The following is a 12,599-nucleotide window of genomic DNA, read 5'->3' on the forward strand; positions in this document are numbered from 1 at the left end:
ATACCAGTCGTGTACTGTCCTCTGTGTATACAGCTCTATATACCAGTCGTGTACTGTCCTCTGTGTATACAGCTCTATATACCAGTCGTGTACTGTCCTCTGTGTATACAGCTCTATATACCAGTCGTGTACTGTCCTCTGTGTATACAGCTCTATATACCAGTCGTGTACTGTCCTCTGTGTATACAGCTCTATATACCAGTCGTGTACTGTCCTCTGTGTATACAGCTCTATATACCAGTCGTGTACTGTCCTCTGTGTATACAGCTCTATATACCAGTCGTGTACTGTCCTCTGTGTATACAGCTCTATATACCAGTCGTGTACTGTCCTCTGTGTATACAGCTCTATATACCAGTCGTGTACTGTCCTCTGTGTATACAGCTCTATACCAGTCATGTACTGTCCTCCTTGTATACAGCTCCATATACCAGTCATGTACTGTCCTGTGTGTATACAGCTCTATGGTACTGTCCTCCGTGTATACAGCTCCATAAACCAGTCATGTACTGTCCTCCGTGTATACAGCTCTATATACCAGTCATGTACTGTCCTCCTTGTATACAGCTCCATATACCAGTCATGTACTGTCCTCCGTGTATACAGCTCTATGTACCAGTCGTGTACTGTCCTCTGTGTATACAGCTCTATATACCAGTCGTGTACTGTCCTCTGTGTATACAGCTCTATATACCAGTCATGTACTGTCCTCTGTGTATACAGCTCTATATACCAGTCATGTACTGTCCTCCGTGTATACAGCTATATACAAGTCGTGTACTGTCTTTTGTGTATATAGCTCTATATGCCAGTCGTGTACTGTCCTCTGTGTATATAGCTCTATATACCAGCCATGTACTGTCCTCTGTGTATACAGCTCTATATACCAGTCGTGTACTGTCCTCTGTGTATACAGCTCTATATACCAGTCGTGTACTGTCCTCTGTGTATACAGCTCTATATACCAGTCGTGTACTGTCCTCTGTGTATACAGCTCTATACCAGTCATGTACTGTCCTCCTTGTATACAGCTCCATATACCAGTCATGTACTGTCCTGTGTGTATACAGCTCTATATACCAGTCGTGTACTGTCCTCTGTGTATACAGCTCTATATACCAGTCGTGTACTGTCCTCTGTGTATACAGCTCTATATACCAGTCATGTACTGTCCTCTGTGTATACAGCTCTATATACCAGTCATGTACTGTCCTCCGTGTATACAGCTATATACAAGTCGTGTACTGTCTTTTGTGTATATAGCTCTATATGCCAGTCGTGTACTGTCCTCTGTGTATATAGCTCTATATACCAGTCGTGTACTGTCCTCCGTGTATATAGCTCTATATACCAGTTGTGTACTGTCCTCCGTGTATATAGCTCTATATACCAGTCGTGTGCTGCCCTGTGTAGATACAGCTTTATACACCGGTCGTGCGCTGCCCTGTGTAGATACAGCTTTATACACCGGTCGTGCGCTGCCCTGTGTAGATACAGCTTTATACACCGGTCGTGCGCTGCCCTGTGTAGATACAGCTTTATACACCGGTCGTGCGCTGCCCTGTGTGCACACAGTTCTGGCCTCATTGTTTCTTATGTCACATATCCGTTCTTTTCCCAGCAGTGCAGACAGCGAGAAAAGAAATTGCACTATGCGTTAATTTGACGGCACATGCATGACATCCGACTGTTTTTTTTTTTCTCTCACATGTTGCTAGGCAATAAACTTGGCAGGTCAAGAAGTAGGTTAGAAAACCCATCAGTTTTTTCTTTTGCATATGTGAAAAAAAACGTATGGCGTATAGATGTGAAAAAAAATGGATACAAACACAGACATCATGTCCACATTTTTTGCCGATGTGCAGCAGACATGCCCGTCTGAATGAGCTTTGAGTAAGCCCATAGCCTATTGGATAGATGCTCTGTCCTGTATCCCTATGCCAGGTGGAGAGAGGAGGTTGTGGGTTTATATCCCAGGCTGCGAAAAAAATTAAAATTTTCTAATTTAGAACTTTGTGTCTGGGGAAGCCCTTGGAGATGTAGAGATGCCATATATGGACAGTTGATGATATAACCCTAATGGCGTGGTCCATTTGTGTAACGCTGTTTCTCTTCTCCCATTTTTCAGGTTCCATCATGTCGACGGGGGCCGATGTCAGGGATATTTTGGAGCTTGGGGGCTTGGAGTCGGAGAGCACCGGGATCATCAGTAAGAAGGATATTATCAATGCAGACAAGGTGAGTGATGACAGATGCACCCGGCTGCTGAGCCTCACACTGTGTCCATTGTCCGTATATGTGACTTCTCTGTTCTGTGTTCAATTACTCTGCTTGCCATCTATGAACGGAAGCAGTCTGGGCAAAAGCAGAGACAGATACAGAGTGGGTTTAAGGCAGCAGATGAACTTCACCAGTTCTACTCCATCTAAACCTGTGTATAGATTGTGTGTTCCTATTCATTCTCTGCATGCAGAGGTTCCAAAACTTGGGAGAAATTTTAAAGTTTGAATAGGTTTCCCAATTTTTTACCGGGGGAATTGCTGACACCCTATCCCTGTTCTCATCAGCTCCTCCTTGTGCTGACTGAACTTAATCACTTGATCCTGAATAAGAGCAGCCGAACTATGAGGAGGCTGGAGCCTTCTGAAGGTGAGGGGTCCAGATAAAACCCATCTCTACCATAGCGCCCGTATGTGTATCCCCCCCCTCATGTCTCTGTCTCCTTCAGACTGGATGTCATGGCCTCAGCAGTCCCATTCCTTCGTTGATAATGGCCGTGGGCTCAGTGGTCATGTGTGATGGGAGCTGCGGGTGACCTTTGGCAGGTCAGCACATTCTGCTTTTGTTTCTGTTCTTTCTATGTTTCTCTGATTCTTGTGGATTCTCTTATTTTATTCTATACAGAAAAAGTCCAAGAAATCGTCAGAGACTCTGACATTCAAGAGGCCGGAAGGAATGCACCGCGAGGTGTATGCGCTCCTGTACTCCGACAAAAAGTAAGCCGCATCTCATTATTATAATAATTCTGTTATAACGTCTTCTCTCTGTGGAGTATGAGCAGCCTATATGGCATTACTTGATGAGTAGAAGCTGAAGCCTCTATATAATGTGCACCCCTCTGTTCTGTGTCTTTCTGCAGGGATGCACCTCCATTACTTCCTAGTGACACCACACAGGGATACCGCACAGTCAAGGCAAAGCTGGGCTGTAAGAAAGTGCGACCATGGAAGTGGATGCCTTTTACTAACCCGGCCAGAAAGGATGGCGCCATATTCTACCACTGGAGACGAGCTTCAGAAGAGGGGAAGGACTATCCATTCGCCAGGTTTAATAAGGTTTGTTGGACCCTTCTCCGTGCCACCCATCATGCATGTCCCTTACGTCTTGTCATATTTTGCACGTGACTAATCACATAATGTTAGGGCTCTTGGTGATCTCCCCGATCTCTGTATGGGGAGGGAAGGCTAGATTCTGGAAGTGTCTGTAACCTTGCATCCCAACTACAGGATTCTATTAAGTACCTTCAGCTTTGGCCTCTCTTATTTAACTCATGGGGGCTTATTTACTAAGGGTCCGTGGGTCTCACTTTCGTTGGATTTTCGAAGTTATCAGAATTTGCGCAACTGTGACAGGTATTTAGCAGGGGATTGTGTCGCATGCGATCGGCTTTCATACTACAGAAATCGGGCAACTGAGTGCGGGATTTAAGATTCAATTTGTGTAGCAAGATAATGCACTTACATGCACCAGGAAGAAGATGGTAAACTCTGTTGGACCTGAGCGGGGAAATCGGGCGCATGATCTTAGTGCATCGCGGCACAGTTCATTATTGTCAGACCATGCACTTTCTGTGAACTCCTGGGACCGGGTAAGTAAATGTGCCCAATGATATGCTGCTGTTTTGTCAAATCATTTTTAGAGTTCTCTCTATCTTTAATATCTCTGGTTGCTGTCAGTTTTTTGTACATCCAGTAGAATAGAAAATAAGATTTTTACAGAGTTTGCTACAATTGTATTAATTCTGAACTGCAGCGTTACACTAGACTTTGTCCATTACTATGGGGACACATAGGGGCACATTTACTAAGAATGGAGCAAACTGCTCTATGTGTGGCTTGCCTGCGTATAATGCAGGGGGAGCCAGATTCAGGATTTCTGGCACCCATTCTTCATTCTTCTCCCTGAAATGGCTCGACAGAGTGCACCAACTTTTTTTCTATCCGTGTCCTTGAAGTGTTGATGTTTTGTTACTTTCATGTTGAATCAGGAATTGATGATTTGTGATGTTGCCTGCACTTTTGTTTGTGACATAGGACGACACATAAGCTTATTTTGTAGTCCTTGATTAATTATATGAACCATTTTCAAGTTTTCTTGCTGTCAGTGAATGAAAAGACATGCAGGCACCTCTTGCTCCTTGGCTCAAAACTGCTTGGATTCTTGCAATGCAAAATATGTAATGGTGTCACTGACAGCAAGCAGAGGTGTGTAGAAACTGATAATACAATGGGAACATTATTCATGCTGCTTATTTATCTTGTGCTGTAGTTTTACTCGCAATCCCTACAAGGAGTTGCAGTTCCTGTCCTGATGCACACCCAGTCTGTGCGTCCTGAGCTAATGTCTGCATCGCTTGGGCTGTGGCTGAGTTCAGTCTTCCAGATGTTAGTCTCCAGCTGCTGTCACATGCATGAGACGGCTGCTATACTGTGCCAGCAATGCTCTCCCTAAGCTCCCGCTCTCTAATCTGCCGCTTCCTCATGGGGATGGGAATCCTGTTCCGGCACATTTTACAGATCAGCAGTCGGAGGACCAAGGCTGCAATTTTACAACTGGAACCATCCCAGCTGCTGCTTCTGAATATGTATTCACCAGAGAAGGAGGGGGCACTTACTTATCTCTTGTACTGTAATAATATCTCTCATCATGTAATGCGCTCTCTCTCAGCAGTCGGTGCAGTTCTCTCATCATGTAATGTTCTCTCGGCAGTCGGTGCAGCGCTCTCTCCATCCTGTGATGCTCTCTCTCTCGGCACTCTGTGCAGCTATCTCATCATGTAATGCTCTATCGGCAGTGTGTGCAGCGCTTTCTCCATCATGTAATACTCTCATCGTGTAACGCTCTCGGTAGTCGGTGCAGCGCTCTCATCATGTAATGCTCTTTCGGAAGTGTGCAGCGCTCTCTCGGCAGTCGGTGCAGCGCTCTCGTTATGTAATGCTCTTTCGGAAGTGTGCAGCGCTCTATCCATCATGTAATGCTCTCTCAGCAGTCGGTGCAGAGCTCTCATCATGTAATGCTCTATCGGAAGTGTGCAGCGCTCTCATCATGTAATGCTCTTTCGGAAGTGTGCAGCGCTCTCATCCTGTAATGCTCTTTCGGAAGGGTGCAGCGCTCTCATCATGTAATGCTCTTTCGGAAGTGTGCAGCGCTCTCATCATGTAATGCTCTTTCGGAAGTGTGCAGCGCTCTCTCCATCATGTAATGCTCTCTCGGCAGTCGGTGCAGCGCTCTCTCCATCATGTAATGCTCTCTCGGCAGTCGGTGCAGCGCTCTCATCATGTAATGCTCTCTCGGCAGTCGGTGCAGTGCTCTCATCATGTAATACTCTCATCATGTAACGCTCTCTCGGCAGTTGGTGCAGCTCTCTTCATGTAACGCTCTCTCAGCAGTGTGTGTAGTGCGCCCATCATGTAATGCTCTCTCTCGACAGCCGTTGCAGCGCTCTCATCATGTAATGCTCTCTCTGCAGTTGGTGCAGCGCACTCATCATGTAATGCTCTCTCGGCAGTGTTCCCTGCTCTCATGTAATGCTCTCTCTGCAGTCGGTGCAGTGCTCTCATCATGTAATGCTCTCATCATGTAATGCTCTCTCTGCAGTGTGTGCAGCGCACTTATCATGTAATGCTCTCATCATGTAATGCTCTCTCTGCAGTGTGTGCAGCGCACTTATCATGTAATACTCTCATCATGTAACGCTCTCTCAGCAGTGTGTGTAGTGCTCTCATCATGTAATGCTCTCTCTTGACAGTCGGTGCAGTTCTCTCATCATGTAATGTTCTCTCTCGGCGGTCTTTGCAGTGCTTTCTACATGTAATGCTCTCTCGACAGTCGGTGCAGCGCTCTCATCATATAATGCGCTCTCTCTCGGGAGTCGGTGGAGCGATCTCATCATGTAACGCTCTCTGCAGTCGGTACAGTGCTCTCATCATGTAACAATATCTCGGCAGTCGGTGCAGCGCTCTCATCATGTAATGCTCTCTCAGCAGTGTGTGTAGTGCGCCCATCATGTAATGCTCTCTCATCATGTAATGCTCTCTCATCATGTAATGCTCTCTCATCATGTAATGCTCTCTCTCTCAGCAGTGTGTGCAGCGCTCTCATCATGTAATGGTCTCTCGGCAGGCGGTGCAGCGCTCTCAACATGTTATGGTCTCTCGGCGGTCGGTGCAGCGCTCTCAACATGTAATGCTCTCTCGGCGGTCGGTGCAGCGCTCTCTCCATCATGTAATGCTCTCTCTCTTGGCGGTCTTTGCAGTGCTCTTATCATGTAATGCTCTCTCGGTAGTGTGTGCAGCGCTCTCATCATGTAATGCTCTCTCTGCAGTCGGTGCAGCGCTTTCATCATGTAATGCTCTCTCGGCAGTGTGTGTAGCGCTCTCATCATGTAATGTTCTCATCGCGTAACGCTCTCTCGGCAGTGCGTGCAGCGCTCTCATCATGTAATGTTCTCTCGGCAGTGTGTGTAGTGCTCTCATCATGTAATGCTCTCTTGGCAGTCTGTGCAGCGCTCTCATCATGTCATGCTCTCTCGGCAGTCGGTGCAGCTCTCATCATGTAATGCTCTCTCGGCAGTCGGTGCAGCTCTCATCATGTAATGATCTCTCGGCAGTCGGTGCAGCGCTCTCATCATGTAATGCTCTCTCGGCAGTCGGTGCAGCGCTCTCATCATGTAATGCTCTCTCGGCAGTCGGTGCAGCTCTCATCATGTAATGCTCTCTCGGCAGTCGGTGCAGCTCTCATCATGTAATGCTCTCTCGGCAGTCGGTGCAGCGCTCTCATCATGTAATGCTCTCTCGGCGGTCGGTGAAGCGCTCTCTCCATCATGTAATGCTCTCTCTTGGCGGTCTTTGCACTGCTCTCATCATGTAATGCTCTCTCGGCAGTCAGTGCAGCTCTCATCATGTAATGCTCTCTCGGCAGTCAGTGCAGCTCTCATCATGTAATGCTCTCTCGGCAGTGTGTGTAGTGCTCTCATCATGTAATGCTTTCTCGGCAGTGTGTGCAGCGCTCCATCGGCTGTCGGTGCAGTTCTCTCATCATGTAATACTCTCTCGGCAGTCGGTGCAGTGCTCTCATCATGTGACTTTCTCGGCCGTCGGTGCCGCGCTTTCATCCTGCTCTCCCTCCACAGTTGGTACCGAGCTTTTATCATGTAATACTCTCCCTCCACAGTTGGTGTAAAGCTCTCTCTCCACAGTTGGTGCAGCGCTCTCATCATGTAATGCGCTCTCTCTTGGCAGTGTGTGCAGCGTTCTCATCATGTAATTCTCTCTCGGCAGTCGGTGCAGTGCTCTCATCATGTAATGCTCTCTCGGAAGTGTGTGTAGTGCTCTCATCATGTAATGCTTTCTCGGCAGTGTGTGCAGCGCTCTCTCCATCGTGTAACGCTCTCTCGGCTGTCGGTGCAGTTCTCTCATCATGTAATACTCTCTCGGCAGTCGGTGCAGCGCTCTCATCATGTAATGCTCTCTCGGCTGTCGTTGCAGTTCTCTCATCATGTAATACTCTCTCGGCAGTCGGTGCAGTGCTCTCATCATGTAATACTCTCTCGGCCGTCGGTGCCGCGCTTTCATCCTGCTCTCCCTCCACAGTTGGTACCGAGCTTTTATCATGTAATACTCTCCCTCCACAGTTGGTGTAAAGCTCTCTCTCCACAGTTGGTGCAGCGCTCTCATCATGTAATGCTCTCTTGGCAGTCTGTGCAGCGCTCTCTCGGCAGTCGGTGCATCTCTCATCATGTAAATGATCTCTCTCCACAGTTGGTGCAGCGCTCTCATCATGTAAATACTCTCCCTCCACAGTTGGTGTAAAGCTCTTTCCCCACAGCTGGTGCAACGCTCTCATCATGTAAATGCGCTCTCTCCACAGTTGGTGCAATGCTCTCATTATGTATTGCTCTCTCGGCGGTCGGTGCAGCTCTCATCATGTAATGCTCTCTCGGCGGTCGGTGCAGCGCTCTCTCCATGTAATGCTCTCTCTCTTGGCGGTCTTTGCAGTGCTCTCATCATGTAATGCTCTCTTTCTCAGCAGTTGGTGCAGCGCTCTCATCATGTAACGCTCTCTCAGCAGTGTGTGTGGTGCGCCCATCATGTAATAGTCTCTCTCGGAAGTCGGTGCAGTGCTCTCATCATGTAATGCTCTCTCGGCAGTCAGTGCAGCTCTCATCATGTAATTCTCTCTCGGCAGTGTGTGCAGCGCTCTCATCATGTAATGTTCTCTCGGCAGTCGGTGCAGCGCTCTCATCATGTAATGTTCTCTCTGCAGTCGGTGCAGCACTCTCAGCATGTAATGCTCTCTCGGAAGTGTGTGTAGTGCTCTCATCATGTAATGCTTTCTCTGCAGTGTGTGCAGCGCTCTCTCCATTGTGTAACGCTCTCTCGGCTGTCGGTGCAGTTCTCTCATCATGTAATACTCTCTCGGCCGTCGGTGCCGCGCTTTCCTCATGCTCTCCTTCCACAGTTGGTACCGAGCTTTTATCATGTAATACTCTCCCTCCACAGTTGGTGTAAAGCTCTCTCTCCACAGTTGGTGCAGCGCTCTCATCATGTAATGCTCTCTTGGCAGTCTGTGCAGCGCTCTCTCGGCAGTCGGTGCATCTCTCATCATGTAATGATCTCTCTCCACAGTTGGTGCAATGCTCTCATTATGTATTGCTCTCTCGGCGGTCTCATCATGTAATGCTCTCTCGGCGGTCGGTGCAGCTCTCATCATGTAATGCTCTCTCGGCGGTCGGTGCAGCGCTCTCTCCATCATGTAATGCTCTCTCTCTTTGCGGTCTTTGCAGTGCTCTCATCATGTAATGCTCTCTTGGCAGTCTGTGCAGTGCTCTCATCATGTAACGCTCTCATCATGTAATGCTCTCTCTCTCGGCAGTCGGTGCATCTCTCATCATGTAAAGCTCTCTCTCCACAGCTGGTGCAACGCTCTCATCATGTAAATGCTCTCTCTCCACAGTTGGTGCAGTGCTCTCATTATGTAACACTTTATCTCTGCAGTCGGTGCAGGTCCCTGTGTACTCTGAGCAGGAATACCAGATGTACCTGCATGATGACGGCTGGACCAAGTCAGAGACCGACCACCTGTTTGACCTCTGTCGCCGATTTGACCTGCGCTTCATTGTCATTCATGATCGCTACGATCACCAGCAATATAAGGTGAGGTCCTGGGGGAGGGGGTTTATACCCTATACTGTCCTCTGTCCCTGTTCTTATAGTTTCCATTATCTGGACACCTCTGAATTGTGGTGCCACATTGCAAAATTTTAAAAACGCATTTTAAGAGTCCTCTTAATCCACGGTGAATACTCTCCTCACTACCGGCTGCCGATACTAAGCAGTCGCGGAGCTGGGAAGAAGCTCTGCAACCACAGGTATCTCCATTACACCCTACCAGAGGCAGTACAATCAACTATGATATGAGGGTGTTGGTCATCAAGCAACAACATCTTCAAGTTAACTATAAAATAATGGTAATATAATTCTCAGTAGAGATGTTTAAATCCTGTGTAAGAGAAATACTTGGATTGGAACGTACCAGGCTGTTACATCCAGCGTGTGTCATGTTATCGGAGCCATTGTTCCGCTGATGCTGGAAACAAGTGAATACGTCTGCAGGGATACATTAAGGCCTCCCATAGTCTCTTCCTAGGGTTATACTGGAGGTATATGGGTAGAGCAGGGCAGTACTAAGGTCAAGGGCTCTGTGACCTGCCTCGATGTATTCCAAAGGCCAATAAGATGTAATAGTTTTGCTTCTAGTGGTTTGATTTTCTTGTCTTTTGCTGTTCATTCTGTGTTTTACCTTGTAGCAGCTCTGTTGTGTTTTATTTTAATTAATGACCGGATTTGTATTGATGGTTTTGGTGACGGCGTTGGCTCCAGCACCGGTCTAGTCTCACTAGTGGTTATTACATCATGTGTCTTCTTGTAGGACCTAGAAAATAAAATGACTATAAAAAGGTTTTTTGTAATTCCATTTAAAAACCTTTTCTATTTCATGTTTAAGTGAAAAAAACAAAAAGTTAATGACCAGTCGCACCGGCCGATGTTGTTCATCGCAAACCAGAGAGACCATCAATAAAGTGAAACGGAGAAATATGACCCCAGTGTTGATCCTTAAATTATAGATTGCATTCTGCCCATTGTAATGTTGTCGTAACAATCCCCCGAACCCCTCCTGCACTGGGGAAATGGACATTTCCAACCTGGGAAAATCCCACTAATAGCGGGGCTCCCCTTTAATATTCATTCCTTCTCTCTCATTACATTATTTTCTCTGTCACAGAAAAGGTCAACAGAGGATCTGAAGGATCGATACTACGCCATCTGCGCCAAGCTGGCAAACATTCGCGCCACTCCTGGAACTGACCTAAAGATCCCAGTGTTTGATGCTGCACATGAGAGGAAGAGAAAGGAGCAGCTGGAGAGACTTTATAACCGGACCCCAGAACAGGTAACTCCTCCGCCATACACGCTCCAGCAGTGGGCACTCAACTGTCTGCACAGACACTACTACACCGCTAAAAGCAGCTGTATTATAACATATGTATGCACGTAACCTATGTTTGTTGTAACCTATGAACCTGTGTAAGTACACCTGCATCGTAACCTATGCACCTGGGTACGTACCCCTGCATCGTAACCTATGCACCTGGGTACATACCCCTGCATTGTAACCTATGCACCTGGGTACGTACCCCTGCATTGTAACCTATGCACCTGGGTACGTACCCCTGCATCGTAACCTATGCACCTGGGTACGTACCCCTGCATCGTAACCTATGCACCTGGGTACGTACCCCTGCATCGTAACCTATGCACCTGGGTACGTACCCCTGCATCGTAACCTATGCACCTGGGTACGTACCCCTGCATCGTAATGTGTGCACCTGCGTGCAGATGCATTTTTAATATAGTGGGCTTAAGAAATAGATATACTCATCCCATCCTTGGCTTTGAAAACTGACATCAAGATTTAATCTCCAAACTAGGGAGCGCTATTGAATCCCTGTGAGTAGGGAACACCTTATTTTAGGGTAATATTGGAGCTATGATGCTGCCTCTTGCATTAACCTTGTACATGCTGGAGAGCTCTGCAGTTCTCTGTGCTCCTATGACTGCACAGAGGATGAACCCCGCCAGAGGGACTTGTTAGCTTTTTAGTGCAGGTTCTAAAAATGCTTCTTCTTGAACTGTGGCTTCCTCCTGACCCGATTCTGCTCCGAGTCTGGAGCGCAGCGTTACCTGTTGGGGTGTTCAGCACTTTGGAGCAGTTTTCATAAAGGAGGAGGAAGGCAGCGGATCAGAAAGGTCACTCTCATCTTTCCTTTAATTTTAGCTGCCAGTATTGCCCTCAGGGCCCGGGCTCCTGGGTGTGAAATTATTCACCACCTGCTGGTTTCCTCCTATGTTGTTTCACAGTTCTCTCACTCTTGGCCAGTAGAGACCAGTATACTAGCAGGGACCACCAGTACAAACCAGCAGGGAATAGAAAACACATCACCGCTCACTGACGTCCTGGCCAAGCACCTGCTGCCAAGTGCCACAAATAGGGTGGAGGGTTCATAAAATACACCCAGATTTATGTATTATCTCTATATAACTAAGTGCCCCCTCTCTGCTATTACACATCAGGCCATAATAAGCTTCTGCTCTTGAAGCTGCCTTCACATAATGGGAGCGCTGCACATCTGGGGAAAAAATGTACTTCTCAAAAACACAAGTTTTCACAAAACAAAACATCTGTTGTTTAAGTAGCAGCAATGCACTGGATGTGTCTTTACATACAATCTGCATTGTATGAACATGATGAGATTCCACATCATTTATTATCAATAACCTGGGAAGAGCTTGGTGCCCGTAAGAGGGTAAGTAGCCGCCAGCTGCTTATAATCCTTTGACCCATTGACCAACAGCCAGTGTGACCACCTGTATAACAGCAGAATTTCTGTCTATTTGAGTCACATGTGCAATGTCTACCTAATAACTTAACCTATCAAATCCCTCTTGTGCCAGAGTCGGCGCTGGTGACGTGTGAGATGAGGCCGACCCTCATGTACAGTACATAGATTCTGCTTATACGGAAGGTGTCGCCTTTATTATATCTAGAGCAGCTTTCATTCTGATCCCATTCACTGTCAGCAATTAGAAATCCTGAAAATGGAAACCTCAGGCTGTGCAGTGTATGAACCACTCATTAACTTGTATACAACCCGCAAAATCTACTTATTCCTATAAATGATTATTATCCTCATTATTATTAAATATTATTCTAATCCTCCTCCTTTTAGAATCATAGCTATCACTATTATTTATTTTCTC

The 12,599-nt window shown here is 47.0% G+C and overlaps 1 protein-coding gene across 1 annotated transcript in view; it reads left to right on the top strand.

Annotated features, from left to right (window-relative positions):
* DMAP1 (DNA methyltransferase 1 associated protein 1) overlaps nt 1-12,599 on the top strand; it is a 43,342-nt gene that overhangs the window by 1,018 nt on the left and 29,725 nt on the right. The window contains exons 2-6 of the mRNA XM_072127353.1: nt 2,129-2,238; nt 2,905-2,996; nt 3,140-3,335; nt 9,276-9,434; nt 10,564-10,731. Of these exons, the coding sequence (XP_071983454.1) occupies nt 2,137-2,238; nt 2,905-2,996; nt 3,140-3,335; nt 9,276-9,434; nt 10,564-10,731 (717 nt within the window). The 5' untranslated portion in view covers nt 2,129-2,136. The remainder of the gene's footprint in view (nt 1-2,128; nt 2,239-2,904; nt 2,997-3,139; nt 3,336-9,275; nt 9,435-10,563; nt 10,732-12,599) is intronic.

Source organism: Engystomops pustulosus, chromosome 10, assembly GCF_040894005.1.
Source record: "Engystomops pustulosus chromosome 10, aEngPut4.maternal, whole genome shotgun sequence".
Taxonomy (NCBI): Eukaryota; Metazoa; Chordata; class Amphibia; order Anura; family Leptodactylidae; genus Engystomops; species Engystomops pustulosus.